Source organism: Sus scrofa, chromosome 10 (assembly GCF_054392235.1).
Source record: "Sus scrofa isolate SSC_HxYL_T2T_F1_AM1 chromosome 10, Sscrofa_HxYL_maternal_Yorkshire_Landrace_v2.0, whole genome shotgun sequence".
NCBI classification, from domain to species: domain Eukaryota; kingdom Metazoa; phylum Chordata; class Mammalia; order Artiodactyla; family Suidae; genus Sus; species Sus scrofa.
The window spans coordinates 22,949,717-22,971,164 of NC_139392.1; the positions used below are offsets into that span (position 1 = coordinate 22,949,717).

General features: G+C 45.2%; 1 protein-coding gene across 7 annotated transcripts in view; it reads left to right on the forward strand.

Moving 5' to 3' along the window:
• The window catches only part of CRB1 (crumbs cell polarity complex component 1), a 242,556-nt gene that overhangs the window by 166,239 nt on the left and 54,869 nt on the right, over positions 1 to 21,448 (forward strand). For all 7 annotated transcript variants that reach the window (XR_014817495.1, XR_014817493.1, XR_014817494.1 and 4 more), the window contains exons 6-7: positions 12,329 to 13,273; positions 19,534 to 20,081. Coding sequence is in view for 4 of the 7 variants with exons in the window: in XM_084979316.1 (XP_084835442.1) it covers positions 12,329 to 13,273; positions 19,534 to 20,081 (1,493 nt within the window). In the remaining 3 variants the exon portion in view is untranslated. The remainder of the gene's footprint in view (positions 1 to 12,328; positions 13,274 to 19,533; positions 20,082 to 21,448) is intronic.

Below are 21,448 nucleotides of genomic sequence, written 5' to 3' on the forward strand. Positions count from 1 at the left end.
GTAGCTCCAATTCAACCCCTAGCCTAGGAACCTCCATGTACCACAGGTGTGGCTCCCCAACCCCCCCCCCAAAAAAAGAAAGAAAGAAAAGTGAAATTTAGCTGTAATTGTTACTGAAAGTGCAGTCTGGTTGCTCACTGCCTGAAAGCCAAGCCTTGAGAGGCAAGGTTGGTGGAAAGGAAAGTTTGTTTTTTTCTGGATGCTGGCAACCAGGGGAAAAGGAGACCCGTGTCCAAAGGCCGGGTCCCCCTCCCCAGCAATAATCAGGCAAGAGATTTTAAAGGGGCATTTTGGGGGGTGTACAGGCAGGGGTGGGGTACATGTTAAAGGGGCGTTTCGGGGGGTGTACAGGCGGAGGAGGGTACATGCAGAAACAGCCATCGGCTCTGACAGTCATCTTGAACCTGGTCATGCCTTGGTCCGACCAGTGTCATCTTGATGATGTCTGCTTAGTCTTCAGATCCAGGGTCGGTTTGTTTGCATTTTCTGTTTTTTGTGTTTTTTTTCCATTTTTAGGGCCGCTCCTGCGGCATGTGGAGGTTCCCAGGCTAGGGATCCAGTCGGAGCTGTAGCCGCCAGCCTATGCCAGAGCCACAGCAACACAGGATCCGAGCCACATCTGCAACCCACACCACAGCACATGGTAACGCCGGATCCTTAACCCACTGAGCAAAGCCAGGGATCGAACCCGCAACCTCATGGTTCCTAGTCAGATTCGTTACCCACTGAGCCACGACGGGAACTCCTGTTTGCATTTTCTTGAGGCCAGTTCTCGGAATTGTGGCAGCTCATGTCATGGCTACAGCCTGCTCATCATGGAGTTCGTTCAAAGGGAAATTGGGAAAAATATGCCTGAAAGTAAACCGTAAACTGTCATGCAGTCTATAATGATAATCATAATTATCATTAATAACCAACAGGTTATTAAGTTTCTTATCAGTTGAAACTCCTGTTTTCAACTGATAAACTATGTCTCCTCCCGTTTTGTGGCTGATTAATCTCAAATGAAGAGAGTTAACTCTTCTCAGCTCATGGGAAACTCTTGCCTGGTTCACATGGAATCTTGGTTTCCCTGTTTTATTTCTAGTCTAGTCTAGGCTAGTTTATTCTGTTCCTTCTCCTAGCCTCTCCGTTCATTTTTTTCTTCCCTCCTCATGGAAATCTTAGGAATATATTGGAGATATAGACTTTAGTTTGCATGTATTCATGTAAATTAATGTTCTGTAAACATGCACGTATTTTGCTAAAGCTCTCATTTTCTCCCTTGTTTTCATGGGGTGCCATGTCATTTAGCTCCATCTGAGACTCTGGGTTTACTTCTGTTTCTAACTGCAGTGCACGTTTCCAGGATATACAGCCCACAGTTGTTTTTTTTTTTAACCCATATCCTCATGCTCTATCCAGTTTTTATGCACTCTCCCCAGGCTTGCTTAGTTTTTAATAAAATTTAAGGACAAGATGTACAATTTTTTTTTTCTCTGATAAAGTTCCTTTTACAGTGCATTACTCATGCCTCTAAATATCTTTCTTTCTTTCTTTTTGTCTTATTAGGGCCGCACCCACGGCATATGGAAGTTCCAGGCTAAGGGTCTAATCGGAGCTAAAGCTGCCGGCCTGCACCACAGCCACTTGGGATCCAAGCCACTCTGCGACCTACACCACAGCTCAGGGCAATGCCGGATCCTTAACCCACTGAGCGAGGCCAGGGATCGAACCCGCAACCTCGTGGTTCCTAGTCGGATTCATTTCCGCTGTGCCACGACGGGAACTCCCTAAAGATCTCTCTTGATCCTGATAACTGTAGCATCTTCACTTAGGCTGTTTTGGACACCGAGAAAACACACACCTGATAATGAGTTATACATTTAGGAAAATCTGTTATTTTAAGGAAAATTTAGGATTCACATTCTCAGTATCTTGCCATGCATTTTGAACCTATCCCCCGTGGCTGTAGCATGTTGAATGCAGTTCAGCTATGCAGCTGTACAAGACAGCATCAGAGTAAAGGCGCATGTCTTTTCATACAAGTAAGGAAAGCCTCTCCTACAGTCCTCCCGGTGGAGGGTCCCCTGGTCCTGTTGCCCAGGTCTGGGTCACACGCCCATGACCCAGCTGTAAAGGAGGGTGTGAACGAATATATGTGTCATTTTCGTCTTTTGGTGGAGGCGTGCTCCATCCATCATTTCTGCTTTGGAGACGCTTTACCTGTAACAAGTTCATGTGGCCTGCAGATTTGGTAAGCGTGCCCTCTGTATTTTATCCGAGTCATTTATACTCAAGTTCACTCATTCATCTCTCCCTCTCTCTCTCTCACACACACACATACACAGAAATTATGCAAACTATTTGGAAAGCCTACTGTGTCCAAGCATATATAGTTCTCGTTTGTGCAAAAATAGGCTTTATTATGTCCACTTTATAAACTTCACCTTTTAAAAAAAGCTCCTTGCCCAGGTTCTTGTAGCCTAGTTAAATGTCAAAGCTGGCATGTGAAAACCAATTTTCAAGGCTCCTGTTCCTCATTTATTCGACTTCATTATTCTGGCTCCCTGACGATTGCTAGACACTCCTCTCTGAGCTGATCCATTGATCAGAATGCATGCTGTTTCTCCTCTGCACCCCAACCCTCACCTCTGGCCCCCATGCACGGACGTGGCCTGCAGTCTCCAAGGCCCCTGTCTGCCCAGCTTTCCCTGCCACCGTGAACTTGGCTAACCACATGCCCCATGAAGCAGGACCAAGGCTTGTTTTACTCACTGTCATGTCCTAGCACCTGTGAAAAGGATGAATGCATAATGAGTGAACGATACACATTCATCCAGCACAGTTAAAAGGATGAGCAAATAATAAATGAGGGAAGAGGGAGTTCCCGTTGTGGCTGAGTGGGTTAAGAACCTGACTAGTATCCATGAAGATGTGGGTTTGATCCCTGGCCTTGCCCATGGGTTAAGGATCCAGCGTTGCCATGAGCTGTGGTGTAGGTCTCAATCCCGAGGCTCGGATCCTGCATGGCTGTGGCTGTGGTGTAGGCCAGCAGCTGGAGCTCTGATTGGACCCCTGGCCTGGGAACTTCCATATGTAGCAGGTGTGGCTGGCCCTAAAAAGCAACACATAAAGAAACAAACGAAGACGTGCACTACTGCAGGGTCTCCTGCTTTGCATTTTTTCTGCCTGCCTGTCACCTGGTTTCCATCACAACTGCCACAACAGTTCCATGGCAGATTTTTAAGCTCACGTGCTGGTCCCTGAAAAGGTACCGACTGCCTTGTGACACAGTGCCCCCCCCAGGTGACATTTTCATCTTTTCCAGGGCTTCCAAGAGACATGGCCTCAACCTACAAAAATCCGTCTCCTGGTAAGAATTCCAGGCAGTTCTGTGGGACTCTCAGCCTGTATTACACGGGTGAGACCTTTGTAGATCTTCAGGCCTACCCCTCAGAAAATGTCTTTAAAAATGTCAAGCACCAGAGTTCTCCTCGTGGCTCAGCGGAAACGAACCTGACTAGTATCCATGAGAACGCAGGTTCGATCCCTGGCCTCGCTCAGTGGGTCAGGGATCCAGCGTTGCCGTGAGCTGTGGTGTAGGTCACAGACATGGCTTGGATCTGGCATTGCTGTGGCCATGGTGTAGTCTGGGGGTTGTAGCTCTGATTCGACCCCTAGCCTGGGAACCTCCATATGCCACATGCTCAGCCCTTAAAAAAAAAAAAAAAAAAAAAGTCAAGCACCAATTATTCTAAGTATGTCCCAAACACATCACCTATTCAAATTGTCCTGTTGTACAAAACCAAATATGCCAGTTAATTGAAGATGACTGGAACACAGTCATTTTTTTCATAAAGAGTGGAAGTTAAGCCTGAGAGCCTCACACACATGACCCCTGCCATAGTCTGTTAAGTCTAAGGAAAACCCCGGCTATTTTCTTAATTTCTCTTCTCCAATTCCAGGTGTAGATATGCAATAGACTTGAGGTGCCCTCAATTTCTTCCCTGCTATTCAAAAGCAAAACAGAAAAAAAAAAAAAGTTAAAACAAAACCAAAAACAGCATTTCCATTGTTGTGAAGGAAACATAACATTGAGCTCTAATTTCCCATACTAGAAATAACCAAAAATGCCCATCTGTCTGTAGAGTGCCCTTAATTCATTTTTCTGTGATAAAGGTGTCAGCATTCATATTAGCATTTACTGTTGTGACTTAAAAACAGAGGCACCGTGTGCTAAGTAGGGACGGAGAGGGTGACAGGTCTGTCCTGTAAGCAGCCCAAGTAGATCTTACACTAAGCCCCGCTGATCCAGCGTCTGGAGGATGCACGCAGACCAAGCCCTCGCGCTCTCTGCCTGAAGGAAGAAGGGGACCCACTTTTGGAAATGGTAGCAAATCATCAGAAACTGGTCCTGCCAACCTAGCAGGTGTTTGGATGGATATCTCTTTTTCTACACAAAAATGTTCGGAGCCAGGACACAAGGCTTTCCCATTTTGATGGCCATGCTCATAGGTAACTCACTCTTTTCTTATTATTTATATAAGCTAATAGGTACTGTTGTTGGAGTTTTTAAGATGTTCATTTAGCAACTGTTGTTAATGCTGTATTAAATATTACTAGCCACTGAAAATTACAACTTTAGAGTAAGAGACAGTTACTCAGAGGAATGAGTAAAGAAAATACTTATGCACTGAGCCCTCGGTCTTTATATTTTATTTTTTCTCGGATTTCCATTTATTTTTTTTTAACCTTTTATTTTTTTTTCTACTGTACAGCATGGTGACCCAGTTACACATACATGTATCCATGCTTTTTTCTCACATTATCATGCTCCATCATCAGTGACTAAACATAGTTTCCAGTGCTACACAGCAGGATCTCATTGCTAATCCAAGGATTGCTATCTATTAAGATAAAAGAGTATATCTACATCAATTAAAACAAAAATGAAACTTACTTGTGCATAAGTTTTTGTAGAAATAATTTTCTATTAGGTAATTCATTAGCTATGACTTTCAATAAAGTGGGAATATAGCAAAGGTCATTTTAAAAGCCCGTGATATTTATATTAAACATAAGTCTATGTCCTTTGTATCCATTAATATGGCTTATTCTGATGTAAATACGGTATATACCAGGTAATAGGAATTTTCCCTATCATGATTCTTTTTGGGTCATAATCTTATCATAGAATCAGATACTCAAATAGAAGAATTTTAGAAAAATAAAAGGAAGTGACCGTTTTAAAGTAAGTGAAAATGACTTCACAGAAACAAAATAACTACCTCGGACTATAAATACAGGGACATAAATAACCAATTCATTGTGAACGAAAATACCCAATTAAGAAGACTGAATGACACAGGTAATCCCACAAATATTGCCTAATCCTTTGATCTTGATTGACAGCCGATCTTGCTCTTTGCCGAGCCAGTCAAATAGCCAATAAAAGAAGTTTCCCTCTTTCTTCTCACTTTAGTTTCCTGGGTTCATCAAATACATATGTCTGGCCTTATTGTACATGGGAGATGTCAATAGAATGGATTTTAAACAAGGTAAAAGCATAGGTTTTCTGGGCATCGTCCAACTTTTAATATCTAATTCTAGTATCTGGGCGTTGTTCGACTTTTACTATCTAATTCTGCTTATTTTCTTCAGACCAGTGCCCTAAACACAGGCTTTTTCTCCTTTTTTCCCCATGATGGTAAAATTTAAAACTAGTGTATCTGCTTGTATTTAAAAGAAATAGACACTCAAGGGATTGGTAGTTATTTTGTGAAAGAGGAAGTGTATCCTTAATTTCAGGAATTACAAGGAAAAATACAGTTTGCAACAGTAAAAAAGCCTCGCTCTCTGTGCTTGTTTGCTGACCAAGGATAGATGGAAGGGTACTGTAAATTATAAAGACATCAATGTCCAGTTGCAGGCCCTCGTGATCTCAGATGTGGACAATTTGAACCACTGTCTGGCATCTTTCTGTCTCTGGTTTCTTCCCACTTCTCCCTGTTGCAGGAACTGGTCTTTGTGAGAAATGATACTGGTCTTCCATATGACAGCTGCCAGTTTCAAAAAATAAATAAGCAAACAAACACATAAATAAAAATGAAACAAATCAATTAAAACTCCCTAAATCCCAGACCTTCTCCAATCTGGCTCAACTTCAACTTTCCAGCTTGATTTTCCTACATAAACCCTCCATTCCAACTAAATCACCAAATTCTTTTTCCACTGTAACTGTCCTATGGTTTTCCACTGAAGAGTTTTTGTTTCTTCACTTATTTCAGCAGATCTCTTTGTCAGTCTGATCCATACTTGAAAACCGATGTTAAATCCCATCTCCAGGAGTTCCCATTGTAGCTCAGCAGGTTAAGAACCTGGCTAGTATCCATGAGGATGCAAGTTCGATCCCTGGCCTTGCTCAGTGGGTTAAGGATCTGGTGTTGCCACAAGCTGCAGTGTAGTTCGGATTCTGCATTGCCATGGCTGTGGCATGGGCCTCAACTGCTGCTCTGACTTGACCCCTAGCCTGGGAACTTCCATATGCTGCAGTTGTGGCCAAGAGAGAAAGAAAGAAGGAAGGAAGGAAGGAAGGAAGGAAGGAAAGAAAGAAAGAAAGAAAGAAAGAAAGAAAGAAAGAAAGAAAGAAAGAAAGAAAGAAAGAAAGAAAGAAAGAAAGAAAGAAAGAAATCCTGTCTCTACAAAATCTTCCCAGCCTGAGAGCTCTGTCTCTCCAGCCATTGCACATTTAGTTCACTTGGAATCCATTATATACTGGTTAGTGAGAGTGCTTCAGTGCTGTCTTGATTTACACTAGCATTTAATGTTTCACAAACTTGTCTTACTTTACCTTAAACTCACTGAGGGCAAGGACTAGTTTTTACTCCATGTTGCAGTATTTTATACATGGTAGATAATGTAATCAGTATTGTCACCAAACCCAGGTTTGGCTCCTCGCTGCTCAGAAGTCAGTGATCCAGAGCCAAGTGTCAATAGAAAGGAATGGGGCCGGAGTTCCCGTCATGGCTCAGTGGTTAACGAATCCGACTAGGAACCATGAGGTTGCGGGTTTGGTCCCTAGTCTTGCTCAGTGGGTTAAGGATCCGGCGTTGGCCGTGAGCTGTGGTGTCGGTTGCAGACGTGGCTTGGATCCTGTGTTGCTGTGGCTGTGGTGTACGCCAGCAGCTGGAGCTCCGATTTGACCCCTAGCCTGGGAACCTCCATATGCCGAGGGAGCAGCCCCAGAAAAAAAGGCAAAAAGACAAAAGAAAAAAAAAAAAAAAAAAAAGAAAGGAACAGGGCTTTAATCAGAAAAGCAGATGATTCGTGGAGAAGGTGGACTTATGTCCCAAGACCAGCTCCAAAGATTCTGCTCATCTGAGGCAGTTTTTAAGGGGAAAAGGGGGAAGAATCCCAGTGACTTGTGGAGGCAGGAGATTGGATTCTGGGTCTTTCTCCATGGCCTGCAGACTGGACTCTCTCTTCTGATCTTATCTCGCCTGTGTGATCTGCCTGCAGGACCGCTGAGGGGGCCCTTGGGGGTAGGGGGCTGGTCCTTCTTTAATGACTTAATTCTTCATCTTTTTGTCTAGGAAAACAACCACAGGTTAGTCAAGCCATGGTATGCCCTCCTGGTGTGTGTAAGGCAGGGGTTAGTTTCAATTGCCTCGTGATCTCATTCCTATAATTTGGTTCTTGTAAGGTTAGAGGAGAACAGAAATGGGCAAACAAGAAAGGGGCAAAGAGCCGATTTCAATATTTGTTTATAGATTTAATTTAAAATTGTGAGTTTTCATAGCTAAAGATTTATGACCATCTGTCGTTCAATGCTTTATCTTAAAACTTAGTTAAATCGGAGTTCCCGTCGTGGCGCAGTGGTTAACGAATCCGACTAAGAACCATGAGGTTGTGGGTTCGGTCCCTGGCCTTGCTCAGTGGGTTAAGGATCCGGCGTTGCCGTGAGCTGTGGTGTAGGTTGCAGACGTGGCTCGGATCCTGTGTTGCTGTGGCTCTGGTGTAGGCCGGAGGCTACAGCTCTGATTCCACCCCTAGCCTGGGAACCTCCATATGCCGTGGGAGCGGCCCAAGAAATAGCAAAAAGACAAAAAAAAAAAAAACAAAAAACAAAAAAAAAACTTAGCTAAATCTTCACAAACGTCCCACAGTTTTGATCCTCGCATATTATCCGTACATTCATTGAGAACCTGCCATATACAATGCATTTTCTGTACTTCCATAAATCTGCATTTTGTTACTCCATTAAGTTGCAAGCATATTGAGGCCCGGCGTGTCTCCTGCTCTGCCTCTCTCATAGTCCTCTGTGAGGGTAGGCACAGAGGAGGTATTTTGTACATTTAAAAAGACAGTAGGGAGTTCCCATCATGGCTCAGCAGAAACAAATCTGACTACCATCCATGAGTTCGCATGTTTGATCCCTGGCCTTGCTCAGTGGGTTAAGGATCTAGCGTTGCCGTGAGCTGTGACGTAGGTCACAGACTTGGCTCGGATCCTGCATTGCTGTGGCTGTGAGGTAGGCTGGCGGCTACAGCTCCAATTCAGCCTCTAGCCTGGGAACCTCCATGTGCCCTGGGTGCGGCCCTTACAAAAATAATAAAAAAATAAAAGGTAGATTGATGTTTCACCTAAGAGGTCAAAATATGGTTGCTGTCTGTAATCAAAGTGAATTGGGAGTTCCCGTCGTGGCGCAGTGGTTAACGAATCCGACTAGGAACCATGAGGTTGCGGGTTCGGTCCCTGCGCTTGCTTGGTGGGTTGACGATCTGGCGTTGCCGTGAGCTGTGGTGTAGGTTGCAGACGCGGCTCGGATCCCGCGTTGCTGTGGCTCTGGCGTAGGCCGGTGGCTACAGCTCCGATTCAACCCCTAGCCTGGGAACCTCCATATGCCGCGGGAGCGGCCCAAGAAATAGCAACAACAACAACAACACAACAACAAAAAAGACAAAAGACAAAAAAAAAAAAAAAAGTGAATTGTAACAATCAACACAGATGACAGACTTTACACTTTTGAAATGTTGACTCATTTCAAGGGAACCTGAACATCCTTGAGAGGCAACTGGAAGGAGTGAGTCTGAACAGATTTCTTTGGAGACACTCGCTGCTGTGCCGGGTTATAGGGCTGGAAGCTGCATCCCACTCCCAGGAGGCAGAGGGCCTTTGAGGAGAACTCTGGTCTCACCTAAACGTGGGGGCTGGGGGGACTCAGCGAGATTCTGCCCTACCCGAGGCATCTAAAGATGCAGGGGAGTGACTCCCCACCTGTGGCAGGAAAGGGAGAGAGAAGGAGATTCCTGCTGGTTTGGGCTGGGGGGTAACTGCTGGCCCCCAGCTGCAGGGCAGAGACACTTGGACCCCGGGGTTCTCGGGGAACTCACTGGAGAACTATCAGTCAGGGGTCTATGCAAAACGGGTCCTGGCCCCTCTCAGAAGGTGCGGGAACTCCAACAGACAGAGTTGGGGGAAGTCAAGGAAACCTCAGTAAACCAACCTCGAAGGGGCTGGGAGAGGGGCAACGGGAGAGCAGGCCGGCCTCCGCCTCGCAGGAGCAGCGGCCCAGAGGCTCCAGGACCCCCAGAGTCACTATAGAGCATGAAACCATCTTACTCCAGTACCATCGGGGAGACTTGCTGGACCTTTCTGACACTCAGGTGGAAGCAGGGAGTGGAGGGAAAAAGAAGGAGGAAAACAGGTGCTTTTCCAGGAGAGCCTAAAGTCGACCCAGCAGACAGGAAAGAAGATTCGATTCTCAGTTGCTCCGAAACAGAATGCTTACGACTGATGGTTCTACTTAGCTTTTTTTGTTTGTTGTTTTTTTTTGTCTTTTTAGGGCTGCACCTGCTGCATATGAAGGTTCCCAGGCTAGGAGTTGAATCAGAGCTGCAGCTGCTGGCCTACACCACAGCCCAGCAACACAGGATCTGAGCCACGTCTGCGACCTACACCACAGCTCATGGCAACACTGGATCCTTAACTCACTGAACAAGGTCAGGGATCAAACCTGCATCCTCAAGGATACTATTTGGGTTCGTTTCCCTGAGCCACAACGGGAACTCCTATTGCAGATTTTTTAAAAAACAATCTGTTTCTCGAGGCTGAAGAAAAGCCTCCAGGTCTGCTGGAGATTTTATCCAGAGATCTGATCCCCCATTAAATATGTTTGAAGGCACAATGGATGGGAAAAAGTGTTTTGCTTTAATTATAACTCATGGACTGTTCAATATTCCTCCTAATTAAATGCTTATGGATTAATTTTTTTGTGTTCTCAAAATCCCGTGAAAATCAAATTTAAGTAAAATATCCTCTAGTACAAAAGTTTCAACTTCTCATAAGTTAAATTAAACTTGCATTAGAACCCTCCTTTCGAATATGGCCTGTAATTTCTGCGTCAGTGCTCTGTTCCCTAGAAGGATGATTATATAACAAGGAAATCAGTTTGATTTAGTTGTATTTTTTCTACTCATTAAGCTTTTTGTAACTCATATCTGCTCAGCAAACTGTGCAGGTACAATAGGAGATGCTAAGATTATAATATGTTCCCTCTTTTCACAGTGCTTGAAATATTTTTGGATTCACAAAGATTGGATGGAAGTAGAACTAAAATACCGTAGGATTCCATCAAGGGTCTACTTGTATGGCAGACAAATGGCAGTGGGCAAAGAGCAACAGGGGGTAAATTTATCCGGAAAAACACACAAAAAAGAGAACTTTGGGCTTTGTATTCAATCAGGTTAAATGCAATACAAAAATTTTAATCACCTTTCACATCATCATTAATCAATTCATTCAGAAATTAATTACCAAGTGCCCAAGAGGATCCAGGCATTGTGCTGTGGTTTACACATACCTTGGTGAGTAAACCAGTTTCTCTTCTCTCATAAGGACCACGATCTAATGTGATTCCAGCTGATATGCTGTCCAAGTAAATCTCTCATTATGTAAAGTTACCCAATTTGTGGATCACTCCATGTGCCCACACTCTGTAAATAGTCTCTCTCAACAATGGCCGTGCCACTTGATTTTGTCATTAGAGGGTAATTCCTCTGGTTATTAATTTTTAATTACAGCCAGCACTTACTGAGAAGTTATTTGTGTATCAGGCAATGTTACGAGCATCTTATGTCTTAACTCCCTTAATCTTTAAAAAGCCCTGTGACGCAAGCACTATTATTAACCTCATTTTGTAGATCAGGAAACCCGGACATAAAGAGTAAACCTAACCTGCTCATCGCCGAGCTGGGATTTGGCTCCAACACTATCCACAGGAGCCTTTGCTTAAAAAGCACACATTTAGGCAGAGGAATAAATGGGGAAATATGACAGACATGTTACTAATCTTGAGCAAGAATGCACCAAATTTTCAATTAAAAAACAAAGGGTCGATTGAATTTTAAAAACATAGGAAGCCAGATTGTAGAAGTGCTTTGGAGTCTAGACGTCCGTCTTTCTAAGCCTCAGTTATTGATGGTGAAGGAGAGCTGAGACTGTCTGCCTTGTAAACCTCCAAAGACCGGCAGTACTCATCCAGGAACGTGGATGACCATGTCGGCAAAACTAGAAGCGCTCTACGTATGTCCGTTTTTGTTAATACACTTTGTTCATTGGAACTTCATTAAAAAGCAGTAACCATCACTTAAAAAGTGCCATATTTCTTTTTGTTACTTCGATTAAATGAATTCTAACAGTTCTTTAATTACCTATCTTTTTTTTGACTTAAGATAAGGAAAAAGAGTAAAAGAAAGTGAAGAAACTAGAAGCCAGAATTTGTTGGATAGATTTTCCCGTTTATATTGGAATTGGGGTGATAAGGTGATGGGACCTTCCATTCTCCTCTGAAGCCTTCAGAGTTGTCTGGACTATCTGTGTGTCTAGGGATTACGGGCACGTGCAAAACATGAGGAAGGCAGGTCGCTGCTTCCGAGTAGAATTGAGTGAAATTAACAGTCCAGGACAGAATAAGCCGTATCTTCAAATTAAATCCCTAAGTACATAATTGGTATCTAGCATTGCCACCAAGAGCGACCTTTTTCTCTCTTTCTTTGTTAATTTTTCTGATATTCAGTGTCCCACATACGTCTGACAATGACAGTTTGAGTCAACCAGTCTGTCTGGTCAGTAAGGGATTTCTGGGGGAAGAGTTCCAGGTGTGCCTGAGCGCGGAGTTACAGAATCCACATTCGCTTCCCCAGTTACTGTCTGCGTTTCACTCCATTCCAGCCCTAAACCGGAGCTAGCTCTGCACGTGCACAGATTCTCCGCGTAAGAGGTGGACGAGACCTCCCTTTTCGACCTGAGTGTATGTAATTTCCGCCTGTTCTTTGTCATTGGGCAGGAATCCACTGTGAAGAAGACCTGGACGAGTGCTCTTCGAGTCCCTGCAAAAACGGCGGTACTTGTGAGAACCTGACTGGGAACTACACCTGCCGTTGCCTGTTTGATAGCCATTCTGGGGCATTTTTTGGGGGAAGGGACTGTTCTGATGCTCTCCTGGGCTGCACCGATCACCCGTGCCTAAGTAGCGGGCTGTGCATCCCTCACCTCCGAAATGGCCAGCATGGATTCAGCTGCCTGTGTCCACCTGGCTACACGGGGTCCCTGTGTGAAACTGTCACCACACTTTCTTTTGAGGGCAATGGCTTCGTGTGTGTCCCAAGTGGCTCAGTGGCAGCCAAGGACTCAGGTTGTGACGTAGCCCTCAGGTTTCAGACAGTCCAGCCAACGGCGCTTCTGCTTTTCCGAGGGGACGGGGACACATTTCTAGCACTGGAGTTGCTCAGTGGCTACGTCCACGTATCGGTTCAAGTCGGTCATCAGCCTAAGGTGGTCCTGTTCATTGCCCAGAACGCCAGCGACGGGGAGTGGCATTCGGTGGAGGTGACCTTTGCAGAGGCTGTCACCGTTGCCCTACGTGACGACTCTTGCACGGGGTCTTGCATCAGTAAAGCCCCTTCTCCATTTGGAAGTGACAGGTCAGCGTGTGCATTACAGAACTCCTTTTTGGGGGGTTTACCGGAGGGAACAATTCGCAGCCTTCCAGTCGATACCCTTCCATCCACACCCTCGCTCGTAGGCTGCCTGCAAGACATTGAGATCGGCTCGAATCCCATCACCCCAGAGAGCATCTCATCCGGCTGGTCATTAAATGTCAAGGCAGGCTGCGTGAGAAAGGACTGGTGTGAAAGCCACCCTTGTCACCACAGAGGACGCTGCCTCAACTTGTGGCTTGGTTACCAGTGTGCTTGCTACAGGCCCTACCAAGGTCGGAACTGCCGCAGAGGTGAGAGGGGCTGGGTGCCCGGGAGGGCTGGGCCTTGGAGCAGAGCCGGCAGGAAACAGCCACCTGCTCCTGCTGGTAATGAACCATGGTAACCCTCAGGACCCGGCTGCTGGCTGCCTGCTGACAGGGAAAGTGAGGAGACTGCGATAAGCATTAATTAAATTTGAGCGGGTTCCTAGGACACCAGGGTTTTGCTCATACAGAGAAGTGAAAAATAAGCCCCTAACTCCCATCCAAATGGGTTTTCACCTTGGTGTTTATTGAATTCCAATTTTACCATGTGTTGTGTTGTAGAAATTCACTGTAAATCTTATTTGAAAGGGAAGTCATCTTTTGTAAAAAGAGGGCTGTTAAACATGAAATGAGTCAAAGCCAAGTCTGGGCCCAATGACTTAGGTCCAGGATATATATATATATTTTGCTTTTTAGGGCTGCTCCTGTGGCATATGGAGGTTCCTAGCCTCTAGTTGCCGGCCTACACCTCAGCCACAGAAATAGGAGATCCAAGCCACGTCTGCAACCTACACCACAGCTCATGACAACCCAGATCCTTAACGCACTGAGCAAGGCCAGGGATCGAACCCACAACCTCATGGTTCCTAGTCGGATTCATTTCTGCTGCACCACCACGATGGGAACTCCAAGATTCTTAGTATATGTTTGCTACCTTGCCCTCCTTCCCACGCAATTCACACTTGCTCCAAAATCATGCTTAAGTTTAGCACTTTTATAAACCACTAATTTTATTCAGAGCTGAATTTTCCAGAGCTGCATTGGAGAAACAGGTATCCGACATATGTGTCAGAAGACAAAAAAAGAAAGAAAAAAATAAAAGAAAATGTGGAAATGAACAACATTGAAACCTGGTAGATGCCGTGAACGCAATGATTTAATTTCTCTAGCCAATCAGCTGGAAATGTATTTCAAATTCCTTCCTCCCGCCATCATTTCAAAGATTGCTGTTGATAGTGATCAGCACATACCTGTTTCTTTTTATTATCATTCTCTTGCTTGAAAATGTCGGGAAGGCAACTGCCACAGAATGCTTTGAAGTACAGCTGTAATTTACCCCAAGATTTGAGAGTAACTTGAAGTAGGACGACATCTGGTAAATCGTCTCCTCTGCTTTATAGGAAGTCAAATTGAAACCAGTCTCAGTCTATACCCTGCTCCCTGGATGAAGGGGTAAGAATTATTAGAAACCATTCACGGGTCTCCCCCTGACCACAATATTCATTACCAATCATGGGCCTGCCTGACAATGAGGTATGGCATCTCCCAGCTCTATGTAATATTTTAAATGGGATGACAAGTCGTTTTGTGATTTTTTTTTTTTTAAAGGGAGAACAGGGGAAATTATGCAGAGGCAATGCGCACTTTTTGAAGAAAAATTTAATTGACCCAAGGCAATATTTTTCCTACATAGACAAAATAACAAACAGATGCTGACTCATTTTGACTGGCTTCCAAATGCAGTGACCCATGAGGTTAGTACTGACCGCCGTGATGCTCGCTGTCCCAGTACATAGATTCAGGAGAGACCAATCCAGAGGGTTCTGGTTTCCTTTAGTTTATTTTTTCCAACCTGGGAAATCACAAAGTCTTGAAACCCCACTCCTCAATGGGTGACCTGGCCCCACTCTTCGTTTAGTTTCTTTGTCCCCCCCCAGCTGTCCCCCCTCACCGCCCCCCCCCATTTGAAATAGTTTAATCCTCATGAAAATGCTTGGCTTCAAAAGATATCTTTTTAGGGAGTAAGTCCTATAAAATCTCTTTCTGAACATTCTTGGTATACATTTAAGGAAAATTATATTCCTCAAATCACATCTTAGTCATGAAATTATTCTGTATTCGCTGTTACCTTTGAGGAGTGCTTGCCAGGGAGGTTATTCCCATTGCAAAAGATGCTACCAGGCTGTAAGGCCAACCTGGAGTCTGCCTGTCCTTGTACTTGGACACTCAGGAGGGAGGAGATGAGCTGGAAAGTACACACAAACTTCACCCCATTCGTGATCGGTGGTTCCCAGACATGGTCCCGCTGGACTGGATGGAGGGTTTAGCGGGCTGATAAGCATGGAAGACAGAGGGGGTTCCTGTATTTTAAAGTTGACCTTTTTAAAATAATCAATTGTCTTGGAGTTCCCATTTGGCTCAGCAGGTTAAAAATCCATCTAGCATCCACGAGGATGCAAGTTCGATCCCTGGCCTTGCTCAGTGAGTTAAAGGATCTGACGTTGCTGCCAGCTGCAGTGTAGGTTGCAGATGCAGTTTGGATCTCGCGTTGCTTTGGCTGTGGTGTAGGCCGGCAGCTACAGCTCCCATTCAACCCCTGGTCTGGGAACTTCCATGTGCTGCACATGTGGCCCTAAAAAGGAAAAAAATAAAAAATCAAGGGTCTCAATAAGATGAGTTGGGGAAAGAGTTTCTCAAAGCTTCGTTCCCAGAACTGTCTGAAAAGTTATCGCAGCTTATCCCGTTGCCTTGGCTGTGTGCAAGAACATGGCGTTTCCCCGATGTTGTCAGGATAAATCTATCAGCCACTTTGTCCCTTCTAGAGAATATTTGCTTAACAGAAGCAGTTGGTAGGTTTTTTCTTCAGCCATGCCTCTAAACTTTGAGACTCTTATCCTTAGAATTAGTTTCTTCCATGTAGAAAGGGCTTTACTCCATGACTGATTTTTTTATACTGTTGTGCATGCTGAATGTAGTGGCCCAGACCTCTGCTTACATACCTTCGGGAGTGGGGAACTCACTCCCACCCTGTCTAACGGCTGTTTCTTTGTACCGAAGTAACATAGGGTGACCTATAGCTTGCATCATTGGCAGCAGGGTATCTTTTGGCGTCATTTTCACTCTTACATGTCCTCTCCTTGAGAACACAGAGAGTTGAAGAAACGTGTCTTGTATTATCCAAGCCATCACTGCCATCATGCTAAATACTCCCAGTTGCTTGTCATGATTTCATATGACTTCGTTTTCAGACACTCCATCAGCCGCTTGCTGGCTTTGGAATACATTTGTTTATCTGCACTCCCAGTGCAGACTGACATAGCACCGTAACCTTCTCCTTCTGGAGCATGTTCTTCTCTTTTGCAGCCTAATATTGCCTTGACCTTCAGGCAGCCACATTCTATAGCTCAGTTTGGGTTGTTCTCACTCATGGTGTCACAGATTTCTGCTTCTTCCATCCTCAACCAATGAGGTCCATTTAGACCCAAGTGGCTTTTATCTGCTCTCAATAAATTTCTCTGTGTTGTGTTCCACCCATCCCTACAACCCGAGGTTATTTTCATCCGCATCTGCCAGCCCTCTTCATGACACATCGCAACACACCTGAGAATCGGTCTTTCTGTGTCCATCAGCAAGTCGTCCAACGGTGTCAGGTGTTTCTAAAATCGTGGAGTTAAGTCACGTGCTCTGACCTCTTGCTTGTGATTTCTGAAGAGGAACAGGACTGCTGGAGAGTCAGGCATCCGAGCAAAAGGAACAGCTCTGTGTTCTGTCTGTCTTTTAATCTGGAGCCACAAAGCGATGCTGTAGACATGGCAGGATGGCTGGCAGAGACCCACCCCTGAGGCCGGGTGATTCTGTGTGTATTCCCAAACCTCAGAGCCACGTCTTCTTATTAAGCGTTTTATCTCGTGAAAGTGCTGCTGTGCATTCAGAGATGTTAGCCTCTTCAAACGGATTGTTATATCTAACAGGACGCTTTGAAAGCTACCTGTAGTTGCCTGGAGCAGGTGGTCTCCAAATGCAGATTCTAAATGTAACGTTCCTGTAGGAAATCAAGGCAAATTCTGAAAAGGTAGCCTTTTCTGCGGGAGGCCTTCACGCACAGATGGCTGCTTAAGCAATTTCACTGTAGTTCAGCTAAACTGCGTCGTGTCTTACCTCTCCTCCAACCTCAGTGCAACCATATAACAACATTTAAATGTGCCGAAATAGGCTTTTGTCTCTGGTTAGCCTTGGGATGTAAGGACTTGAAGAAAGCAGTATCTTTGAGACGATGCTCTCCTCAAGTTCATCTGTGATTCCTGGATGGAGAAATTTGGGGGTCGCATTTCAGGCGCCAGCTTCCCTGACCTCTCGGCAGCGGTAGCCACAGTCGACCATCCCTTCTTCCTGAAAACAGTCCTTCGCTCGGCTGATGAGGCATCCTTCTCTCTCGGTTCTCTTTCTTTCTTCTTCTCTTCTCGTCTTTTTTTCCCCCTCCAGATCTCTGGTTGCCTAAGGGCTGAGTTCTTGGACCTCTCCTCTCCTCTTTTTAGAGTCACTTTCGTGGTGATCTCCTCCGTGTCTGTGACCTTAAATGCCACATTTACACCAAGTCCGAAATTACGATGGCCAGCCCAGAGTGTCTCCCCCTGAACCTCTGCATCTAACTGTTGACTAGACCCTTCCACTTGGATTTCTAATAGCGCATCTCAGATTTAATACGGAATCCCACTCCCCCCACCCCAAATCAGTTCCTCCTGTTTCCCTCCCCATCTCTGCAAATGGAAACTCAGGGCTTCGAGGTGCTCGCACCAAAAGCCTTGGAGATGAACTTACCCCAGGAAATCCTGTTGGTTCTATTAGAACATTTCCAAAATCTGACGGCTTCTTCTCATCTTCACCATGACCAAGGATCCAAGCCACCGTCATTTCTCTCTTGAATTTCCGCTGTTAAATCTCTACTTTCTTTGGGGATTTTGCTCACAGATTACCTTCTCCCAGAGTTCTTTCCTGACAACTCTACTTAAAATGACTAGAGCTCCGCTGCCACCGCCTGCTCTCCCTAGTCCCTTTCGCTGCCTGACTTATTTTACACCGAAGGACCTACCACCACCTGGCATACTGTGTAATCTGCATCTTTGCCCCTGTCCGGTCTGTGCTCCACCAACTGAAGTATAAGCTTTAGACGTACAGGCACGTTTGTTCCTCTTATGTCATCTGTGCTTTGGAAGGTCAGCGTTCATGTTTATACATCTCAAGAGTTTTCCTGTCCATAGTATTGACATGTCAATGCATTAGAAACTTGTTTGACCACAGGAAATGTTGGGTGAGTTCAAAACAGCTTAGTGCTAGTTCTCTGCCCCCCAGGCCTCCCCTCCTCCCACCCAGGACCACAGGAAGACGAGTCATCGTCTTCCTTGGTTCGGCTGCCTTGCCTTTAAGATTATTAGGGGTGTTGGAGTTCCCGTTGTGGCGCAGCAGAAACGAATCCGACCAGGAATCATGAGGTTGCAGGTTCGATCCCTGGCCTCGTTCAGTGGGTTAAGGATCCGGTGGTGCTGTGAGCTGTGGTGTAGGTCGCAGACTCGGCTTGGATCTGGCATTGCTGTGGCTGTGGTGTAGGTCGGCAACTGCAGTTCCGATTAGACCCCTAGCCTGGGAACCTCCATGTACTGAGGGTACAGCCCTAAAAAAAGACAAAAAGACAAAAAAAAAATTATTAGGGGTCCTTCCAAAAGAGGATCTGAGTTCTTGATTTCTAAATCTAATTCTTGATTTCTGTCCTTTACAAGGAAAAGGCAGGTTTAATGCCGTTTGCTTGAGCATGCCCCCAAACAGCACCGCTGATGACTGTGTAGTCTGTATATACATGTAGCAGGAGGAGCTTTTGCCCCCAAATTTCTCCAAACCAAGCTGGAGTACAGCATTGTTTGCTACTTCACCTTTAGGCCTCACCTTTTTAAGGCAGTAAAGAAGAGGTTCAAAAGTTTATCTGCGCACAGATCTTTTTTCTCTTTTGTGATCAGTGGATCTCAGCTATAAAGTATAAAGCAAAATCTAGTCATTTTCAGAATGAACTCAGACGTTCAGAACACCAGCCCAAATTGTCATTCTATTGAATAAGCCTGTCTTGAGCCTTTATAAATACGAATGTAGGGAGTTCCCCCTGTGGCTCAGTGGGATACAAACCTGACTAGCATCCATGAGGTTGCGGGTTCGATCCCTGGCCTCGCTCATCGGGTTGAGGATCTGGCATTGCCCTGAGCTGTGGTGTAGGTTGCAGACATGGCCCGGATCTGGCACTGCTGTGGCTGTGGTATAGGCTGGCAGCTGTAGCTCCGATTTGACCCCTAGCCTGAGAACTTCTGTATGCTGAAAGCACAGCCCTAAAAAGCAAATAAATACATAAAAATTAAAATATGAATGTATTTGTGTGCACATATATATGCATTACCGTATATGTCTGCTTCATCTTTTGCTGCTGCTTGTGTGTGAGTCTTAAGATGTTCCCTCTTTGTTTTTTCTCCTCTATTTTGATATTAAAGAGTACGTGGCGGGCAGATTTGGCCAAGATGACGCCCCGGGATATGCCGCTTTTCATCTTGACAAGAGTTACGGAGAGGCCTTCTCCCTGTCCCTGTTTGTGCGAACGCGTCGTCCAACAGGCTTGCTTGTAGCTTTGGAAAACAGCACTTTCCAGTACGTCCGTGTTTGGCTAGAGCGTGGCCGGCTGGCAATGCTGACTCCAGGTTCTCCCAAATTGGTCGTGAACTTTGTTCTCAGTGATGGCAATGCCCACTTGATAACTTTGAAAATCAAGCCAAAGAAAATTGAACTGCAGCAGTCGTCACAAAACCTGGGATTTATTTCTGCTCCCACGTGGAAACTCCAAAGAGGGGATGGCATCTACGTGGGTGGACTGCCCGACCGACAAGAGACTGAGGCCAGTGGCGGGTTCTTCAAAGGCTGTATTCAGGATATAAGGTTAAACGACGAACACCTGGAATTCTTCCCCAATTCGACGAGCAGGGCAGCCCACAGTGCAGTTCTCGTCAACGTGAGCCAGGGCTGCCCCGGAGATAACATGTGCGAGGTGGGGTTTCTTCACATCAACTACATCCATACCGCGGGCTGAGGTTTATGATTGGTTATAGCTACCCTCCTATGTGAAGATGTTACGGACCCACCAGCCATAGAGCTGCACCTCACCAATATTCTCCCAGCGAGGCTGGGGGATGTATGTTGAGCCATGAAAACATGGCCTTGACCTTGTTGCCATCATGATCTGTTTGACCAACCCAAGATAACCATATGCTTCTGTCCCCACAAGGACCAAAGTATTTAAGAATTATCCTATTTTAATTCCCAGATTCGTCATGGCATGTCAGAGGTTCAATCGAATTAACTCATTTTGAAAGATACTGTAGCAAAAAAAAAAAAAAAAAAAAAAAAAAAAAAGATAGGGAGTTCCTTTCATGGTGCAGCGAAAACAAATCTGACTAGGAACCATGAGGTTGCAGGTTTGATCCCTGGCCTCACTCAGTGGGTTAAAGATCCCACGTTGCTGTGGCTGTGGTGTAGGCCGATGGCTACAGCTCCGATTAGACCCCTAGCCTGGGAACCTCCATATGCCATGTGTGTGGCCCTAAAAAGCAAAGAAAAAAAAAAAAGATACCATTAATTTTATCTTAAACACCCAACTACCATTGTTTTGAACATCTATTTAGTCAATAAGATAAAAAAGAAATCTGAGTGGTATCTTCCTTCTGGGATTTGGATTTGAAATTTTCTGAAATATCATTACTCAGAGCCCGTGCTTTATATATTTTATGTGCTCTTTTAAAAGCCACTTCATTATGGGAATGTGTCGGCTCTGCATGACCTTTTCTTTAAAGGAAATAGAAGGAAGCACATTTATACCTTTTGAACATTTTTTTGTGTGTGTCTTTTTAGGGCCGAACCTGCGGCATATGGAGGTCCCCAGGCTAGGGGTCAAATCAGAGCTACAGCTGCTGGCCTACGCCACAGCCACAGCGATACTAGATCCGAGCCTGTCTTCGACCTACACCGCTGCTCACGGCAACGCCAGATCCTTAACCCACTGATCGAGGCCAGGAATCGAACCCACAACCTCATGGTTCCTAGTCAGATTCGTTTCCACTGTGCCACAATGGGAACTCCCCTTTTGAACATTTATTGAGCTCTGACTTTTGCCACGCAAGGGGCTTGCTTCTAAATACACAAAAATGAGCTGTGGCTGTGGCTCCAATTTCTACCTTCAGCTGGGAACTTCCATATGCCACAGGTGCAGCCCTGAAAGGAAAAAAAAAGTCAAAAAAATAAATATACAAAAATGAATCATTGTGGCATTACTGGAGGGGCACCTCCCACGTGCCAGGCACTATTTACGTGGATCAGTCCATTTCATTCTGTGGACGGACACTGAATAAAGAGGCGTTG